Genomic DNA, 21,052 nt, shown 5'->3' with positions numbered 1-21,052 from the left:
CAGGAATTCCTGGAAATTTGTTGAACGTGGAAAAATTGTTGTTTGAATTTCCAGGATGAGTTGAATGTGTTGAAGGTATAAAGGTTTGAATCAGTTGAAAAATGGACAATTAATTTTGAATGGGGAAAATGTCACAAAAAAATTGGGATTTCTAGGAAAACTGGGAATTTTTCCAGTTCAAAAACAATTTAGTTTTTTGTCCTAATTAAGAGGAATTTTTTGACTTTGGAGCGGTTGAAGTGGGTTGAAAAATGTGGGAGGAGTAGTTGACAGAAAAAAGGGTGAAAATAGGGTTTGAAAATAACGGGAATTCTGGGAATTCCAGGAGATTTTTTTTAACCTGTAAAAATGATAGTGACTCGGCTAACTGCTGGCCTGCTGTGCAGTGAGACCGTATTGCTATATGAATTATATTATACATTTCCATAGTTTAGTTAGCTGAGGTATATAATGTACAGTGTATTTTGTCAACAACTGTATGTGTGTAAAGTATTTCTTGTGCTGAGCGATCATAAAACGGCTGCAAAAGACGCACTGGCTGAGGCTCGCCTCCTGCACCCCCGCCGTAGAATGCAAGGCAACCGCTGACGGGAGTGTTATATCAACTAAAGCCCACTGTTGGAGCCTATCTATATTATTTATTTATTAATTGTTTTGACAATGAAATCAAATAATGTCAATAACGATGTTGATGAATTATTGGATGTTTTAGATTTCATTGTGATTGACTGATTGTTTTCAGCTGCTCACGCTCCTACTGGTGAGCCACTTCCTCCTCCTATAATTAAGAAGACAGGACAGCTGGGTGCCCTTTGTCTGTCTATCATGTTGAAGGAGTGAGGAGTGAAACAGTTTGTTTACCGCTAAATTATTTGGAAGCCACGCTAAATTATATTGAAGCCACGCTAAATAAGTTATTTTGATTATTTTGAAAGTCAACCACGGAGAATATGTTTTGTTTGTGAAAATAAATTATGATCATTTGGAATCTCGACATATCTCCGCGAGTGCTTATTAAGGAATTTAGTGAGTCAAACACCTCCTCCTCAGGACTACTCTGCATTACTTTATTTTTATTTTTTCGAACTTTTTGAACGCAAGAGTAGCCGTAACATCCACACTTAAACTTTCCACGTGCAAGATTGAATCTATTTAAAAAAGTTATTTCATAAGAAGCCAAAAAGTGGAAAAACAATAATGTTCGTGTTGGAGGAGTTGTGAATGACTGTAGGGCCACAACATTAGGTACACCTGCAGACTGCAGGTGCACCTAATTCACAACTCCTCCAACACGAACATTATTGTTTTTGCACTTTTTGGCTTCTTATTAAATAACTTTTGTAACCTATTTTCATGGGCTTTCCTCTTTGTGATGTTAAGTTCCTGTTATGCGCAGTACAGTATATGCCTTGAGCTCTTATTTTGAAGGCGCTAAGAGCGGAAGTGACGACACGTTGGAGTGGAGCGGAAGTTTTTGAAAGAAGGTAAATAAAGTGGTCCTCGTGTAAACTGGAGCCTCCGTGTTTGTTATTTTGTAGTTTCATACAGTATAGGCCACATTTATAAACCCTCGGTTACACTTTTTTAAATAGATTCAATCTTGCACGTGGAAAGTTGAAGTGAGGGCTTTAGTTGATATAACACTCTCGTCAGGGGGTGCATTAATCCAGCACAACAGCGGCTCATGGATTTATTTTATGAGTAAAGGTAAGACCATAATAACGTTTTTTTTAATTAAATGTGCTTTTTTGTGTGCTACAGTTTGTATGTGTAAAGTTAAAGTTAAGTTAAAGTAGCAATGATTGTCACACACACACTAGGTGTAATGAAATGTGTCCTCTGCATTTGACCCATCCCCTTGTTCACCCCCTGGGAGGTGAGGGGAGCAGTGGGCAGCAGTGGCGCCGCGCCCAGGAATAATTGTTGGTAATTTAACCCCCAATTCCAAGCCTTGATGCTGAGTGCCAAGCAGGGAAGAATGCTGGTATGAGCTTTTAAACATAACCCGTTAACTGCTGCCAATCAAATGGTGAATAAGATACTCGTTAGGGTTCATATGTTTGTAAATCTGACTGTGATGAAGTCAGTGCCTCACCAGCCATCAACCTCACGTCACTGATATATATATATATATATATATATATATATATATATATATACAAGTGAAGTTACAACACTGAAACGCTTTAAGACATGGCTAGCTAGCTAGCAGCTAACATCCACCCACAGTCTGCAGTGTTTTAGCTACTTCTAAATCACTAATCCCGGCCTCCATGACGACAAATAAAGTAAATTTCTTACAAGTAGCATTATCACTGCAGGACGACGAATAGCTAAACATGCTTGCTTTCCAGCATCACCGCTAATGACGCCGTTCCTGAATGTAAACAAACGCCATGGGTGGATCTACACCTGACATCCACTGTAATGATACCAAGTACAAGAGCGTATCTAGTCGATACTACTATGATTACATCTATACTTTTTTTTTTTTTATCAATTGACCAATGTATGATCCTGTAACTACTTGGTATCGGATCGATACCTAAATGTGTGGTATCATCCAAAACTAATGTCAAGTATCAAAGAAGAGAAGAATAAGTGATTATTACATTTTAACAGAAGTGTAGATAGAACATGTTAAAACAGAAAATAAGCAGATATTAACAGTAAATGAACAAGCAGATTAATAATCTATTTTTTACAGTTTGTCCCTCATAACTAATAGAAAGATAAATGGCACAATATGTTTGTTTACTTACTACTAAAAGACAAGTTGTCTAGTATGTTCACTATTTTATTTAAGGACTAAATTGCAATAATAAACAAATGTTTCATGTACACTAACATTTTTTTGTTCAAATAAAGCCAATAATGACATTTTTGTGGTCCCCTTTATTTAGAAAAGTAACAAAAAGTACCGAAATATTGGTATCGGGACAACACTTGTCAGGTTCAAACACTGATGACATCTATTAAACAAGACAAGAAGCAAGGAATTAAACAGAGACAGAATTAAATTTGGCTCAATTGAGGAGAAACGTGTCGACCTGTACCCTCTTACAGTGTCACCCACGCTCTAACGGAAAAAGGTTCACGTCTCCTCTTATATTTGGACTGTCCCTGTTTACATAACAGCTGTTTCTAAAGGAATGGCGGTATGTAAACAGCCATTGTTTTCAGTCACGTTAACACAAAACAAAAAGATGCCTCGGGCTTGGACTGGTCCTGGATCGAGCTTGGGCAGGTCTTGGATGACAATAGATAACCCCTCCCGTCTCTTCCCATCATACACAGCGGAATTTTCCAAGCCCTTGACTTGGTGCAACAAAGACAGCCTCTGTTTCCGAAAACGGAAGCTTTTGTGATAACTTACACATAATTATTCTAACACTAGCCTGGACATTGTGCATCAGAAAGCAGTTGTGTATTGACAATGACTTCTTTTTCCTTCCCTGACCGTAGAGATGATTTATACCGAGTGGAGCTGGACAACATGGCGGGTGATGAGATGTTCTACAGCAAGGTAAAACCCTCACTCCAATAACCCTGATGGCTTGGTGACTACTTGTCTTTTCTGCAGAAACGAACATGGGAATCCAACAAAAACGACATCCGAGTGTGCCGGATGAAGGGCAAACACGAGGTACGGTCCTCCTATTGCATGAACGCATTTTATTATATCATTAAATTAAATGTCCTCTACATTCCAAATCATCAATATGTTACCTGAATACCATCAAAAAAGAGCCAAATAGGCCTGAAGTATGTTCAGGGTACTCTTGTCCACTTCCTCCATTTCTAGGGGCCAACATATTGCTTAGATCAGGGGTTCTCAAACTGTATTACACACCCACAAAATGTTGTCATAAAACTAAACAGTTGTCCATATATTAGTCGCACCAGACTATAAGCCGCAGATATATACGTTGTCAAATGAGTTATTTACACAGAACGATTTGACTGGTCAATCCCAAATTCTTTCGATGACATATATGTTGAGTAAGAAGGACCATCAAGACAGAATAGGAATATTAACAAGTTTTACTGAAGCTTCAGGAGACCAGCCCACATCAATACAGTCATACCGTCATCTCTTTATGGTCTAACATTCAAACGGAAAGAAACTACTTCTTGAAAAGGAAAGCAGTCGCCCCCAACCCCCCCCCCCCAGAAAGGAATGCCTCTCCCTTCCCCAACACTGATAAGGCAAGGAGGGGGGTGTATCCTCTTCACATTCCAAATTCTAAAACACTAAACAGACCTCTGTAGACAAAGAGAAACTGGTATACAGAGTATACAATGGAAAAGTACAAGCTGATCCAAACATGACTATGAATAAAAAAAGAACTTTTAAACATATATGCATTCTCCACCATATCTACATACCTTAATCGTTTCCAAACGCTGTCTGTAACAAGGCAGCAAAACGGCGGATCGGACAAAACAGAAGTCATGGACACACACCCACTAGCTGCGCAAGCTCGCTTTTCAATCAGCCAAAAAAACTCAATAAATCCACGGGGACGTGTTGGCGAATTCACTGAGAAATTTGAAACATTACAAAAATTATGTTGTCGTAAAACTAAATATATGCCTGTTTAGCGCGCCATAACAAGTCAATAACATCAACAAAGCTCACCTTTGAGCATTCACGCACAGTATAAAACGTTTGGTGGACAAAATGAGACCAAGTAGGAGTGGCATAAAACACGTCTTTCTGTGGCAGCGTCGGAGAAAGTTGTATATGTAAACACACTGTTGAGTCACGGTCCACACAACGGTGAGTTCGAGGGCCACTGAAATGAGTAGGACAAAACGGCGCTCGCCAAACACTCATCAGTGAAGCATAAACATATTAAACAGTGGGCTTAGGAAGGTTTGTGTCGTGTTTGTCTTCCTACAGAAACCATATTACAACACAAAAAGGGACAAGCGGTAGAAAATGGATACATGCCTTCCGAGCTCTTACTGTGAAAGTGTCTACATGTTCAATCGTTCATGTCCCCCCCGCTGCTCCTTCAAGTCCTTCTGTTAGTGTCGTAAAAATCACAGAAGGTTGGACATGTCAACTTTCATCATCCCGGCCCGCGTCGTTAATTTTCCAGCGCCTCCACCTAAAGGAGTGTCATCTCTGTGACGCTTTATTGTGGCGCTTCCTCCCGCAGGGGGAGTGTCGCAACTTCGTGAAGGTCCTGCTGCGGCAGCACGGAGGTCTGTTTGTGTGCGGCACCAACGCCTTCAACCCGCTGTGCGCCAACTACACCGTGAGTCGCCGCCCGCCCGCCCGTTCTGTGTTTGCCTGCCTCCTCCTGAGCCGTGGTCCTGTCCTCCCCGCTGCAGAGAGACACCCTGGAAATGGTGGGGGAGACCGTCAGCGGGATGGCGCGCTGCCCGTACGACCCACGCCACGCCAACGTGGCGCTATTCGCAGGTACTGTTGTCCACTTCCTCCTTTTCGAGAGGCCAACGTATGGGTTTAGATCAGGGTTCTCAACAAGGGCTCCATCTAGTGGTACACCAATGAATCACGTGATTAAAGTACGGTGTTTTAAGTTAAAGTAGCAATGATTGTCACAAACACACACTAGGTGTGGCGAAAATTATTCTCTGCATTTGACCCATCACCCTTGATCACCTCCTGGGAGGGGAGGGGAGCAGTGAGCAGCAGCGGTGGCCACGCCCGGGAATCATTTTTGGTGATTTAACCCCCAATTCCAACCCTTGATGCTGAGTGCCAAGCAGGGAGGTAATGGCTCCCATTTTTGAACTCCTACCGATCTAAGGGCGGACACTCTAACCACTTTTCCTATATTCAAACACAGTGTTACTGTTCAAACTGTGTGTAATGCTACAGTGGTCAAAACTATTTGGGGTATTTAAGCCGCACCCACAAAATTTAACAACAAACAAAATATTTTTCCATATATTAGCCACACCTGACTATAAGTCTAGGTACCGGTACCAAAATATTGGTATGGGGACAACCCTAGTACATGTACACTACATTGCCAAAAGTATTCGGCCACCGCACCAGACTACAGGTGTAAACCGGTACGACATATTTTGTAAATGTTTATTTACATACCTCAATTGTTTGCAAAGGCTGCCTGTAACACGGAGGTAAAACGGCGGATCAGACAAAACAGAACCAAAAAAAAAGACAGGGAACTTGGGGGGACTGGTACTTTTTAGGGGGCGGTATAGTACCGAATATGATTCATCAGTATCGCGGTGCTATACTAGTACCGGTATACCGTACAACCCTACGATGTACTGTAATGTAATTTGTACATGAAGGCAGTGTTTTTAGCTACTTCCAAATCACTAATCCTCGTCTCCAATGGCGACAAATAAAGGAAGTTTCTTGCAAGTACCATTATCACTGGAGGACGAGAAATAGCTAAAAATGCTTCCCTGCACACCGTAGGAGGATACAATACTTATTTACACGGAAAAATGTGTATAAATTATCTACATACCTTAATCGTTTCCAAACAGTGTCTGTAACAAGGCAGTAAAACGGCCGACCAAACAAAACAGAAGTCATGGTCACGGACCCGCTAAACAGACTCAATGACCTTGAAACATTGGAAAAAGAATGTTGTTGTAACTTAATGATACTAGCACAGACACCCGTAAACGGGTTAGCATGTTAGCTAATGCTAACGACGCTCGCTTGATTACATTAGCACGTACGTATATGCATAAAAACACTCTTACAGACATCACACATGGGAACGTCTACTAAGAATGAATAGTTGTAGTTATATTGTAAAACATACAGACGTTGATAAATGAAGAATATGCACGAGTAGAACCGCTATGGACGGCTATAACATGGAAAGGCACTTCTACTTCCGGTTGAAAGCAACCTAAAAGAGGAGCATTGCAGCACCCGCAGTGAGCAATCTCCTCCAAAAGATGGCGCCGTAGCACAAACGGTAACCTTTTCAGTGTTTGTTTTTGTTTTGTTTTAGTTTTTAACTATTTGCATAATGGACGTCAGCGAGGAAAAATTCATAAAATAGCCTCGTCGTTTTATGAGCTGCAGGGTTCAAAGCGTAGGAAAAAGGTAGCGGCTTATAGTCCGGAATTTAGCGTAAATATATTGTTAAATAAAACCTCTGCCTTGTTTTTCATGAATACTTGGGGCTACTACGCTACTGTATTTTAATGTCGTCATTATGGAGGTACTTAATGAATACTTAGGTCTACTACACTACTGTATTTAATGTTGTCATTATGGTGGTACTTAATGAATACTTAGGTCTACTACACTACTGTATTTAACGTTGTCATTATGGTGGTACTTAATGAATACTTAGGTCTACTACACTACTGTATTTAATGTTGTCATTATGGTGGTACTTGATGAATACTTAGGTCTACTACACTACTGTATTTAATGTTGTCATTATGGTGGTACTTGATGAATACTTAGGTCTACTACACTACTGTATTTAATGTTGTCATTATGGTGGTACTTAATGAATACTTAGGTCTACTACACTACTGTATTTAATGTCATCATTATGGTGGTACTTAATGAATACTTAGGTCTACTACACTACTGTATTTAATGTTGTCATTATGGTGGTACTTAATGAATACTTAGGTCTACTACACTACTGTATTTAATGTCGTCATTATGGTGGTACTTAATGAATACTTAGGTCTACTACACTACTGTATTTAATGTTGTCATTATGGTGGTACTTAATGAATACTTAGGTCTACTACACTACTGTATTTAATGTTGTCATTATGGTGGTACTTAATGAATACTTAGGTCTACTACACTACTGTATTTAATGTTGTCATTATGGAGGTACTTAATGAATACTTAGGTCTACTACACTACTGTATTTAATGTTGTCATTATGGTGGTACTTAATGAATACTTAGGTCTACTACACTACTGTATTTAATGTTGTCATTATGGTGGTACTTAATGAATACTTAGGTCTACTACACTACTGTATTTTAATGTTGTCATTATGGTGGTACTTAATGAATACTTAGGTCTACTACACTACTGTATTGAATGTTGTCATTATGGTGGTACTTAATGAATACTTAGGCCTACTACACTACTGTATTTAATGTTGTCATTATGGTGGTACTTAATGAATACTTAGGTCTACTACACTACTGTATTTAATGTTGTCATTAAGGTGGTACTTAATGAATACTTAGGTCTACTACACTACTGTATTTAATGTCGTCATTATGGTGGTACTTAATGAATACTTAGGTCTACTACACTACTGTATTTAATGTTGTCATTATGGTGGTACTTAATGAATACTTAGGCCTACTACACTACTGTATTTAATGTAGTCATTATGATGGTACTTAATGAATACTTAGGTCTACTACGCTACTGTATTTTAAGGTTGTCATTATGGTGGTACTTAATGAATACTTAGGTCTGCTACACTACTGTATTTAATGTTGTCATTATGGTGGTACTTAATGAATACTTAGGTCTACTACACTACTGTATTTAATGTTGTCATTATGGTGGTACTTAATGAATACTTAGGTCTACTACACTACTGTATTTAATGTCGTCATTATGGTGGTACTTAATTAGTATTTAGGTCTACTGCACTACTGTATTTAATGTTGTCATTATGGTGGTACTTAATAAATACTTAGGTCTACTACACTACTGTATTTAATGTTGTCATTATGGTGGTACTTGATGAATACTTAGGTCTACTACACTACTGTATTTTATGTTGTCATTATGGTGGTACTTAATGAATACTTAGGTCTACTACGCTACTGTATTTTAATGTTGTCATTATGCTGGTACTTAATGAATACTTAGGCCTACTACACTACTGTATTGTGTCATTATGGTGGGACTTAATGAATACTTAGGTCTACTACACTACTGTATTGTGTCATTATGGTGGGACTTAATGAATACTTAGGTCTACTACACTACTGTATTGTGTCATTATGGTGGGACTTAATGAATACTTAGGTCTACTACACTACTGTATTGTGTCATTATGGTGGGACTTAATGAATACTTAGGTCTACTACACTACTGTATTGTGTCATTATGGTGGGACTTAATGAATACTTAGGTCTACTACACTACTGTATTGTGTCATTATGGTGGGACTTGGACAGTCAGGTGTTTTCTGAAGTGTTTTAGAGTATTTCTAGTCACATGACCTTGTGTTCTATCTCTCCTTCCTCTCCATCTTCATGTCTCGCTGCTCACGTTCTCAGATGGAAGTCTTTTCACCGGCACCGTGACGGACTTCCTGGCCATCGACGCCGTGATCTACCGCAGCCTGGGCGACAGCCCCGCCCTACGCACGGTCAAACACGACTCCAAGTGGTTCCGAGGTACCTTTCCCACATTTGCGCCCGTGCCAAGAGCGAAAATTAGGCAGAACGGGGACAGGAATAGAACGTATGATGGAGCACAAGGCCATACCACATCTTTACTGCCCGGGTACTGTGTACCATGAAATTGAGTGCAAGCCACCACGGTGCAAAGATCAACACACTATATTTCACAGCAAGGTACTAAAGGAGGCTGTATGAAGGTGCAAGTCCAGTCCATAGTGGATCTAACATAATAGTGAGAGTCCAGTCCATAGTGGATCTAACATAATAGTGAGAGTCCAGTCCATAGTGGATCTAACATAATAGTGAGAGTCCAGTCCATAGTGGATCTAACATAATAGTGAGAGTCCAGTTCATAGTGGATCTAACATAATAGTGAGAGTCCAGTCCATAGTGGATCTAACATAATATTGTGAGAGTCCAGTCCATAGTGGATCTAACATAATATTGTGAGAGTCCAGTCCATAGTGGATCTAACATAATAGTGTGAGTCCAGTCCATAGTGGATTTAACATGATAGTGAGAGTCCAGTCCATAGTGGATCTAACATAATAGTGAGAGTCCAGTCCATAGTGGATCTAACATAATAGTGTGAGAGTCCAGTGCATAGTGGATCTAACATAATAGTGTGAGAGTCCAGTCCATAGTGGATCTAACATAATAGTGTGAGAGTCCAGTCCATAGTGGATCTAACATAATAGTGTGAGAGTCCAGTCCATAGTGGATCTAACATAATAGTGTGAGAGTCCAGTCCATAGTGGATCTAACATAATAGTGAGAGTCCAGTCCATAGTGGATCTAACATAATAGTGAGAGTCCAGTCCATAGTGGATCTAACATAATAGTGAGAGTCCAGTTCATAGTGGATCTGACATAATAGTGAGAGTCCAGTCCATAGTGGATCTGACATAATAGTGAGAGTCCAGTCCATAGTGGATCTAACATAATAGTGAGAGTCCAGTCCATAGTGGGTCTAACATAATAGTGTGAGAGTCCAGTCCATAGCGGCTCTAACATAATATTGTGAGAGTCCAGTCTGTAGTAGAACTAACATAGTGTGAGAGTCCAGTCCATAGTGGATCTAACATAATAGTGTGAGAGTCCAGTCCATAGTGGATCTAACATAATAGTGTGAGAGTCCAGTCCATAGTGGATCTAACATAATAGTGAGAGTCCAGTCCATAGTGGATCTAACATAATAGTGAGACTCCAGTCCATAGTGGATCTAACATAATAGTGAGAGTCCAGTCCATAGTGGATCTAACATAATAGTGAGAGTCCAGTCCATAGTGGATCTAACATAATATTGAGAGTCCAGTCCATAGTGGATCGAACATAATAGTGAGAGTCCAGTCCATAGTGGATCTAACATAATAGTGAGAGTCCAGTCCATAGTGGATCGAACATAATAGTGTGAGAGTCCAGTCCATAGTGGATCGAACATAATAGTGAGAGTCCAGTCCATAGTGGATCGAACATAATAGTGAGAGTCCAGTCCATAGTGGATCTAACATAATAGTGTGAGAGTCCAGTCCATAGTGGATCTAACATAATAGTGAGAGTCCAGTCCATAGTGGATCCAACATAATAGTGAGACTCCAGTCCATAGTGGATCCAACATAATAGTGTGAGAGTCCAGTCCATAGTGGATCTAGTTAATAGCTTGAGAGTCCAGTCCATAATGGATCTAACATAATAGTGTGAGTACAGTCCATAGTGGATCTAACATAATAGTGAGAGTCCAGTCCATAGTGGATCTAACATAATAGTGAGAGTCCAGTCCATAGTGGATCTAACATAATAGTGAGAGTCCAGTCCATAGTGGATCTAACATAATAGTGAGAGTCCAGTCCATAGTGGATCCAACATAATAGTGAGACTCCAGTCCATAGTGGATCTAACATAATAGTGTGAGAGTCCAGTTCATAGTGGATCTAACATAATAGTGTGAGAGTCCAGTCCATAGTGGATCTAACATAATAGTGTGAGAGTCCAGTCCATAGTGGATCTAACATAATAGTGAGAGTCCAGTCCATAGTGGATCTAACATAATAGTGAGAGTCCAGTCCATAGTGGATCTAACATAATAGTGAGAGTCCAGTCCATAGTGGATCTAACATAATAGTGTGAGAGTCCAGTCCATAGTGGATCTAACATAATAGTGTGAGAGTCCAGTCCATAGTGGATCTAACATAATAGTGAGAGTCCAGTCCATAGTGGATCTAACATAATAGTGAGAGTCCAGTCCATAGTGGATCTAACATAATAGTGAGAGTCCAGTCCATAGTGGATCTAACATAATAGTGTGAGAGTCCAGTCCATAGTGGATCTAACATAATAGTGAGAGTCCAGTCCATAGTGGATCTAACATAATAGTGAGAGTCCAGTCCATAGTGGATCTAACATAATAGTGTGAGAGTCCAGTCCATAGTGGATCTAACATAATAGTGAGAGTCCAGTCCATAGTGGATCTAACATAATAGTGAGAGTCCAGTCCATAGTGGATCTAACACAATGGTTCCAACATTAGTCATCATGGCAATGTGAAAGATATGGAGACAGCCAAATCACATGATAAAATAGTTCCTAATTGGTGTTTACATATTCTGGACTACATCTACCAAGTTATATGGCAATCTGAAAGGTTTGAAACAGTAGCCTATAGGCATACCTTGGTAAGATATCTCCTCTTTAGTTTTGGGCGTACATTAGGCTGCTAAGCATGCTCTGCTTATTTTCACCAGTATAACCATTGCTAGAGTTGGTTGTAGTTGGTTTTAGTCTTTGTTTTCTGATAGTACTGACAAGAACCATATAATTGTTGTGATATTGTACGCAGGCATTACATACTTCTTCATGAAAATAGCCTCATTCTGTGTAAAATGTGTCGGTTAGAGATTTGTTATTGACAAAACGCTATCTATTCAGCTATTATGGTCCCAGCACCTCAACCCCGAGTAAGAGGCAGTGGAAGTTTGAAGTTCCTTGGAGTAGCCCAGTCCATCCAGCTGGATTTGGCAACCTCAATCAGGGAGACTACAGAATTCTAAACCAAGATTGTAGTACCACTTCTGGCCAGATTCCTACATATGGCTCGTTTAATGTAATGACAAAGACGAACGTAAGACGAGTACCACTTGGAAGGGCACCGAAGCATAGGGAAGGCTATGCAGAAACTAAACTAAAAACTGACAGGCTGCAAAACAACAAAATGGAACGCTGGAGCACAGCAAAAACTCTCGGCAGAAGGAATAAGCGTCCGCATGAATGACTATTCATTAATGGTAGCTCAGACTAAACTTAAATAGACCTCAATGCTAACAAAAAGCAGGTGTGTGGATCAGTGCTCAGGGAAAGATGTGGCGCGGTTACGGAAAAACACCAACACAACAGAAAGTGCCACCAAAATAAGAGCGCAGGGCAGGAACTACAAGACACTAAGCACAGGAGAACACTAACAAACTCAAAATAAGGCAATATGACATACTTGCCAAACCTCCCGGATTTTCCGGGAGACTCCCGAAATTCAGCGCCTCTCCCGAAAACCTCCCGGGACAAATTTTCTCCCGAAAAACCTGAGTGACGTGTTGACGACACACAACAACAGTGTCTACCGTAAAGCAGTTCGTCTGCCGTAAACAGCAATGTTGTGACACTTTTAAACAGGACAATACTGCCATCTACTGTACATGCATATGTGACCCACCCATAATGTGTCACATTTTTGTGTTGATTTATTTATTTTATTTTGTGGTTTGAATTCGTTTTTGGAGCCGTCATTACACATTTATCAGTATTCACATTGGTCAGTAGGGGGCAGTAGGGCGTTTCTTCCCAATTGAATGCTATCACCTGCAGACCGGAAGTGTCTTGTCATTCTGATGAGCGCGACCAGTCTGTGAACAATTGAAACGTCCTGTGTGCTTTTTCCTCCTGTATAACAGGTTCGTTTTGGTGAATCAACTCACTGAATAATATCCATGTGATCTTTATAAGTTTAAGTACACATTCTGATGGTGGAGCCTAACTCTAAAGTGTTTGTGAGTTGTAGTTTGTAAATGAACACTGAAATTCAAGTATTTATTTTATTTATATATATATATAGCTAGAATTCACTGAAAGTCAAATATTTCTTATATATATATATCTTAACCACGCCCCCAACCACGCCCCCCGCCCCCACCCCCCACCTCCCGAAATCGGAGGTCTCAAGGTTGGCAAGTATGCAATATGATCATGCATATTTTAAATATAAGCGGAACGCTTCTGGGGATTACCTTTTTGCAGAACAGACAAAAGAAAACTAAATTATGTCTGTAAATAAATACATAAACAAACACTAATTTTCCTCCACATTTACATTGTTATGCTCTCCAACCCGTGTCTACCTGTCTATGGTCTCTCCTGGTTCTGATTCTGGAATGCGCCACAATAATCTATTCAAATTCTTTAACCCTCCCAGTTCAAATTGGCATCGCAGTTCTACTTCCAGTTGACAGCCTCAATTCGAATTCATGAAACTGAATTGGAATTTGGTAGACGACCTCAATCCCAGTGGAAAGGTTTTCGCAGGCCTGACTTTGCGACCTCTGTACCTGCAGAGTCGTGGCTTTCAATTGAAGTTCACCGGTTCTGTGCCCCAATTCTTGTGTCCAAAGCGCTACACTGTGGGACCCCTCCCAGTGGGGTTCCGTTACATGATTATCTTTAAGTGGGGCGCGTACAGACAGAGTGACACATTCAGGTTATTGGACTCTGCAGGGTAGTCTTGCTGTGGGGAGAGGCGCTAAACAAGACTCCAACAGGTCAAAAGTGGTCTACGGTGATCGATTAAAGAGGATATGAATATTCAATGAGCGAGTCAGAACTACCTTCAAGGAAGAACCATCAAGGTTGCGCTCTCTGGTCAATCTTCATCTGTACCCCAGGGATCGGTTCTCAGCCCATTGCTATTCTCCATCTTCATAGATGTGGGACAGTGTGAGAACGCCGTATTCCTGTATGCGGACGACTCCACCATCTTCGCACCTACAACAACTTTAAATGTATCAGAGGTAGTTGCAGACCTGGAGAACATCCGAAAGTGGGCTGGACACCTGGATAGTCACTTGCGTCCTGGGCATGACGTTAAAGTGCATCAGGCAGTGGAGGCTCCTCTATGGGGTCTTGGGGCACTAGGAGGTTAACCCCTTTACTACTGTTACCCCAGGTGGCCCTTGGCAAAGGCCTAGTACCTGACTGCCCCCTAGCCAGGGATACGGTGAAGACCTCAACGGCGGAGCAGGCGGAAGACAGTAGATGTATGAACCACCACAACGGTTGCGATGGCGGAAGAAGGCACCCTCACATCAATGTGGGCCCACTTATGGGGAAATAACAACCCAAGACCTCAACGGTGGAACAGGCGGAGGATGATTGCTAACCCTATGGAGCGGCTGGGATGGCGGATGAAGGCTGCAGCAGAAAAGGGTCCCCAGTCGTCTTGGACTCCATGCCACTGGACCCTGACCCGATTCTGTCAAGGATCGTGTGGTGACTGTCTGTGCACCAGTCTCCCCACGTTAAACAAAGTCACGCACAGGCATCCTCCTTAAAGGGATACCCCGCTAGCAGTTGGATCGTCATACTCGCTTCGAGTGACCACCGATGATGAGTCACTTTCCAGCCCAAAAAGTGCAAGGCTGTTGATGTGTATTTCTGGTCTTGTCGTCCTCATCCGGACAGTAGAGTAACACGGCGGTGGGGCTGGATCAAAAAGGGACGTCGGAGACGCTTTACTGAACTAAAAGTTGCATTATTACAAGCGAGCGTCATTATACAGGACTGCAGTTCCTGGAGTAGGTCAAGTCAAAAATGAGGTACTCCTAACTTGGAGATGCCAAACCTTCCTTTCTCTGGGTGTGTGCTAGGTCAGGACAGCACACCCTGACCATAAAATGAGATGTTTGTGTGTAAGTGTCTGGAAAGACAACAGATGCAGGTCGTATCTTAGATACTGGCATTAAGCTAAATATTTACTCTCTTCTCACAGATAGGGCCATCACCTTTGCATACCAAGGTCAAATTTGATTGCCCTTTCTTCCGCAAGAACTTATCCAATCCACACACAAATGTCAATACTAAAGGGCCCTATGTTATTATGTGCCCAAACTAAAATACCTACTAGTTCAACTAGTGGTTTGCTTTCTCCCAGATGAATATAAACATTCAGTTAATTCATTCACTTCACTATAATCCTGTCCAGGAAGAGGAATCCATCCCGTCCAGATCTCTTCTTCAGGGCCACTAAAATCGAGCTTTGGAGCTGATAGAGGTCCTGGATCTTTGTATTGACTCCAAACTAACGTGGTCCGACATCTGCAAACGTGCTGAGCAACGTCTCGGAGCGCTACGTAAGCTGGCCAAACAAGCTTGACGCTAAAGGCAGAGCTAACATCAGGAGCATTATGGAGTACCCCTGCCTAGCCTGGATGAATGCGGCGCAGACCACTCTCGGGCAGCTCGGCATCATCCTAAAAAAAAGGCTCTTAAAATCATTGGCGTGGACGAGGACTTTGCTCTACAGAAATTCGCCATCAGCAAGCAGTTGCAGCAACAACCGCCCTTTAGAAGCTGTCCTGTGGATTTTAAAACACTTCTACCCCCAGCCCACATCTCAGGTCGTATCTCCCGGAGGGTACCACCAAGCCATGCCAAGGAAATCCCAAAGTCAAACACCTCGACTGGAGCTTTCTCCACTCTGCAATTACAATGTGGAACAGCCTTCCCCGTGTGGTTGTTGGAGACATTACATCAAGCGGTATTCAAGCCTTTAAGAAAGGCTAACTAAACACCTCCTCAGTTTGGGACTCCATCCATCCATCCATCCATCTTCTTCCGCTTATCCGAGGTCGGGTCGCGGGGGAAGCAGCTTAAGCAGGGAAGCCCAGACTTCCCTCTCCCCAGCCACTTCGTCCAGCTCCTCCCGGGGGATCCCGAGGCGTTCCCAGGCCAACCGGGAGAGATAGTCTTCCCAGCGTGTCCTGGGTCTTCCCCGTGGCCTCCTACCGGTCGGACGTGCCCAAAACACCTTCCTAGGGAGGCGTTCGGGTGGCATCCTGACCAGATGCCCGAACCACCTCATCTGGCTCCTCTCGATGTGGAGGAGCAGCGGCTTTACTTTGAGCTCCCCCCGAATGACAGAGCTTCTCACCCTATCTCTAAGGGAGAGCCCCGCCACTCGGCGGAGGAAACTCATTTCGGCCGCTTGTACCCGTGATCTTGTCCTTTTGGTCATGACCCAAAGCTCATGACCATAGGTGAGGATGGGAACGTAGATCGACCGGTAAATTGAGAGCTTTGCCTTCCGGCTCAGCTCCTTCTTCACCACAACGGATCGATACAGCGTCCGCATTACTGAAGACGCCGCACTGATCCGCCTGTCAATCTCACGATCCACTCTTCCCCCACTCGTGAACAAGACTCCGAGGTACTTGAACTCCTCCACTTGGGGCAAGATCTCCTCCCCAACCCGGAGATGGCACTCCACCCTTTTCCGGGAGAGAACCATGGATTCGGACTTGGAGGTGCTGATTCCCATCCCAGTCGCTTCACACTCGGCTGCGAACCGATCCAGTGAGAGCTGAAGATCTTGGCCGGAGGAAGCCATCAGGACCACATCATCTGCAAATAGCAGAGACCTAATCCTGCAGCCACCAAACCAGATACCCTCAACGCCCTGACTGCGCCTAGAAATTCTGTCCATAAAGGTTATGAACAGAATCGGTGACAAAGGGCAGCCTTGGCGGAGTCCAACCCTCACTGGAAACGTGTCCGACTCACTGCCGGCAATGCGGACCAAGCTCTGACACTGATTACACAGGGAGCGAACTGCCACAATAAGACAGTCCGTTACCCCATACTCTCTGAGCACTCCCCAGTTTGGGACTGTAACCCCTTAAAGATCAAGGACTTTTATTCATCAAACATAGAGTTCATATATTCCTCGGAGTAGATGCAGATCAGTGATAGGCTCTTTGACTGTATTTCCTTAAACCTGTACTCCAAAACGTGATAAACCAAAGAGTTGATGGAAATGCGACTGACTGTATAATTGTTTTTTCTCTTAACGCAGAGCCCTACTTTGTGAGCGCCATGGAGTGGGGGCCTCATATTTATTTCTTCTTCAGAGAAATGGCAATGGAGTTTCACCATCTGGAGAAGGTTCTTCACCGCCCTATTCCCATCTCTCCCTTCATTACCACGCCTTTACTGGAACGTGCTGTCCCGGGTTATTCCAGGTAATGGTGTCCCGTGTGGCCCGCGTGTGCAAGTCGGACCTGGGCGGCTCTCAGCGCGTCCTGGAGAAACAGTGGACCACCTTCCTGAAGGCTCGGCTCAACTGCTCCGTCCCGGGAGACTCACACTTTTACTTCAACCTCCTCCACGCCACCAGCGGCATCATCCGCATGCGAGGCCGAGATGTCATCCTGGGTCTCTTCTCCACGCCCCCCAACAGGTACCAGGACACGTACTATGCACACACACAAAGATTGTTCTCATCTCTGTCCTCTGCGTCCGCCAGCATTCCCGGGTCTGCCGTGTGCGTGTTTGACATGCAGCAGCTGGCCCACGCCTTCGAGGGACGCTTCAAAGAGCAGAAATCCCCAGAGTCCATTTGGACTCCGGTACCAGACGAGGCAGTCCCCAGACCGAGGTATGCCTACACAGCATTTGCGAGCTCGCACAGATCTTTATCCACCAAATCTTGTTTTTCCAGACCTGGAGGATGCGCGGTCCAGGGATCCAGATTTAGTACGTCCACCACGCTGCCAGACGAGGTATTAAACTTTGTGAAAACCCACCCTCTGATGGACGAGACGGTGCCACTGCTAGGGCACAGACCGTGGGTGGTCAAGACAATGGGACGGTACTGCGACACAAGTAGGAAATAGATTATATTGAGCCACTTGGAGTAATGGTGTTTCCCCGGTCGATTCGTCTTCGCAGGTACCAGTTGACAGCTATGGTGGTGGACACAGAAGCCGGCCCCCATAGGAACCGGACAGTCCTGTTCCTGGGCTCCACCCGAGGGACCATTCTCAAGTTCCTAATGATTCCCAGTGATCCGGTGTCCCACAGCAGTGTCTTCCTGGAGGAGGTGGAGGGTTTCAACCCGGACAAGTGAGTAGGAGGAAAGAGATGTTTGTCCTTGAGCTCAGATCGATGGCACCTCTTGGCAGAGTGCTCGGTTATACGGCGTCTTATTTAAAAAGACGTTTTAACAGAGAGAGCTGCCACCGCGCTCCTGCTTTGTTGTATTTTCACTTTCACCACGTTTACACGCTGCGTAAAACCTGCCTTTGATGCGCTTTATTCCCGTGTCGCGGCTCTGTGTAAATGACAAACCCAGAACAAGAGGCAGAAATCCACCGTGGCACTATCAAAGCCCGACTAAGGCAGGACCGGATGCAAAGACACTAGGACTGTCCTGATACAACTTTTTCGCTTCCAATATGATATTGATATATATAGCCGATACTGATATTGATCCAATACGATATCAGCAGGACTCATACATACTTTTGTTATTTTGTAGTTTAGAATAGGGGATGTAATGATATGAACATTTCATGGAAACGAGACGAAGACTTCATGTTTTCGCCAGGGTTTGTTTGGCTGTTCTTTAGCAACATAACTCAAAAGGTTATGGATGTATTTTGGTGACATGTTCAAGAACTGTCAGGGAAAAAAACTATTCCACTTATCTTCTACAAACACACTTCGCCAGCATGCTTCCTCTTTTCCTTTACGACGTTCCGGGCCCCCACTTTGCCGGTCCCACCCTGCGCAGAGGATCTTGGGAGATGTAGTCTATTTTCAAACACGCCGAGGCAAAAGCGCCAGAAAAAAACTAAATTTACAAAGTTTATTTGATATTAGGCACCATTGTGAGGATTTTGAAACCTCAATACTGTTGTATCTACAATACCGTTACATCCCTAATTAATACCGTTTATCGTTACATGGAATGCTATAAAAGGTTTGATCAAGTGAAATTAGTCAAACAGAGACCTATGGCAGAAATGAATAGAATAAAATAGAATAGAATAGAATATAAATTACTTTATTGATATCTGGGGGAAATTCAGCACCACAGTTCGCTCACAATAAACAATAAACACTTGGGTATTTTTTACATGTGAATAATATAATATAATGTAAATAATATAAATACAGTCTATTATACAGCATTATTCACATGTGAATAACATAAATACAGTCTATTATACAGCATTATTCACATGTGAATAACATAAATATAGTCTATTATACAGCATTATTCACGTGTGAATAATATGAATACAGTTTATTATACAGCATTATTCACATGTGAATAATGTAAATACAGTCTATTATACAGCATTATTCACATGTGAATAATATAAATACAGTCTATTACACAGCATTATTCACATGTAAATAATATAAATACAGTCTATTATACTGCATTATTCACATGTGAATAATATAAATACAGTCTATTATACAGCATTATTCACATGTGAATAATATAAATACAGTCTATTATACAGCATTATTCACATGTGAATAACATAAATACAGTCTATTATACAGCATTATTCACATGTGAATAATATAAATACAGTCCATTATACAGCATTATTCACATGTGAATAATATAAATACAGTCCATTATACAGCATTATTCACATCTGAATAATATAAATACAGTCTATTATACAGCATTATTCACATGTGAATAATATAAATAGTCTATTATACAGCATTATTCACATGTGAAGAATGTAAATACAGTCTATTATACAGCATTATTCACATGTGAATAATATAAATACAGTCTATTATACAGCATTATTCACATGTGAATATTATAGTCTATTATACAGCATTATTCACATGTGAATAATGTAAATGCAGTCTATTATACAACATTATTCACATGTGAATAATATAAATACAGTCTATTATATAGTATTATTCACATGTGAATGATATAAATAGTCTATTAAACAGAATTATTCACATGTGAATAATGTAAATAGTCTATTATACAGCATTATGCACATGTGAATAACAAATACAGTCTATTATACAGCATTATTCACATGTGAATAGTATAAATACAGTCTATTATACAGCATTATTCACATGTGAATAACATAAATACAGTCTATTATACAGCATTATTCACATGTGAATGATATAAATACAGTCTATTATACAGAATTATTCACATGTGAATAATGTAAATACAGTCTATTATACAGCATTACTCACATGTGAATAATATATAGTCTAATATACAGCATTATTCACATGTGAATAATATAAATACAGTCTATTATACAGCATTATTCACACGTGAATAATATAAATACAGTCTATTATACAGCATTATTCACATGTGAATAATATAAATAGTCTATTATACAGCATTATTCACATGTGAATAATGTAAATACAGTCTATTATACAGCGTTATTCACATGTGAATAATATAAATACAGTCTATTATACAGCATTATTCACAAGTGAATAATATAAATAGTCTATTATACAGCATTATTCACATGTGAATAATGTAAATGCAGTCTATTATACAGCATTATTCACATGTGAATAATATAAATACAGTCTATTATACAGTATTATT

General features: G+C 41.5%; 1 protein-coding gene and 1 long non-coding RNA gene across 2 annotated transcripts in view; one reads left to right on the top strand and one right to left on the bottom strand.

Annotated features, from left to right (window-relative positions):
• Positions 1-21,052, top strand: part of sema6ba (sema domain, transmembrane domain (TM), and cytoplasmic domain, (semaphorin) 6Ba) — a 143,700-nt gene that overhangs the window by 99,357 nt on the left and 23,291 nt on the right. Inside the window, exons 4-13 of the mRNA XM_061978748.2 lie at positions 3,466-3,526; positions 3,584-3,646; positions 5,169-5,267; positions 5,344-5,434; positions 9,253-9,372; positions 17,489-17,577; positions 17,655-17,872; positions 17,939-18,070; positions 18,134-18,283; positions 18,364-18,537. Of these exons, the coding sequence (XP_061834732.1) occupies positions 3,466-3,526; positions 3,584-3,646; positions 5,169-5,267; positions 5,344-5,434; positions 9,253-9,372; positions 17,489-17,577; positions 17,655-17,872; positions 17,939-18,070; positions 18,134-18,283; positions 18,364-18,537 (1,197 nt within the window). The remainder of the gene's footprint in view (positions 1-3,465; positions 3,527-3,583; positions 3,647-5,168; positions 5,268-5,343; positions 5,435-9,252; positions 9,373-17,488; positions 17,578-17,654; positions 17,873-17,938; positions 18,071-18,133; positions 18,284-18,363; positions 18,538-21,052) is intronic.
• The window catches only part of LOC133618413 (uncharacterized), a 53,215-nt gene continuing 37,457 nt past the window's right edge, over positions 5,295-21,052 (bottom strand). Inside the window, exon 3 of the long non-coding RNA XR_009817302.1 lies at positions 5,295-5,509. This is a non-coding gene — a long non-coding RNA (uncharacterized lncRNA). The remainder of the gene's footprint in view (positions 5,510-21,052) is intronic.

The sequence above is a fragment of the Nerophis lumbriciformis genome, linkage group LG19 (assembly GCF_033978685.3).
Source record: "Nerophis lumbriciformis linkage group LG19, RoL_Nlum_v2.1, whole genome shotgun sequence".
Taxonomy (NCBI): Eukaryota; Metazoa; Chordata; class Actinopteri; order Syngnathiformes; family Syngnathidae; genus Nerophis; species Nerophis lumbriciformis.
Note: the sequence above shows the minus strand (reverse complement) of the source record. Positions and strands in the feature narration are given on the sequence as shown.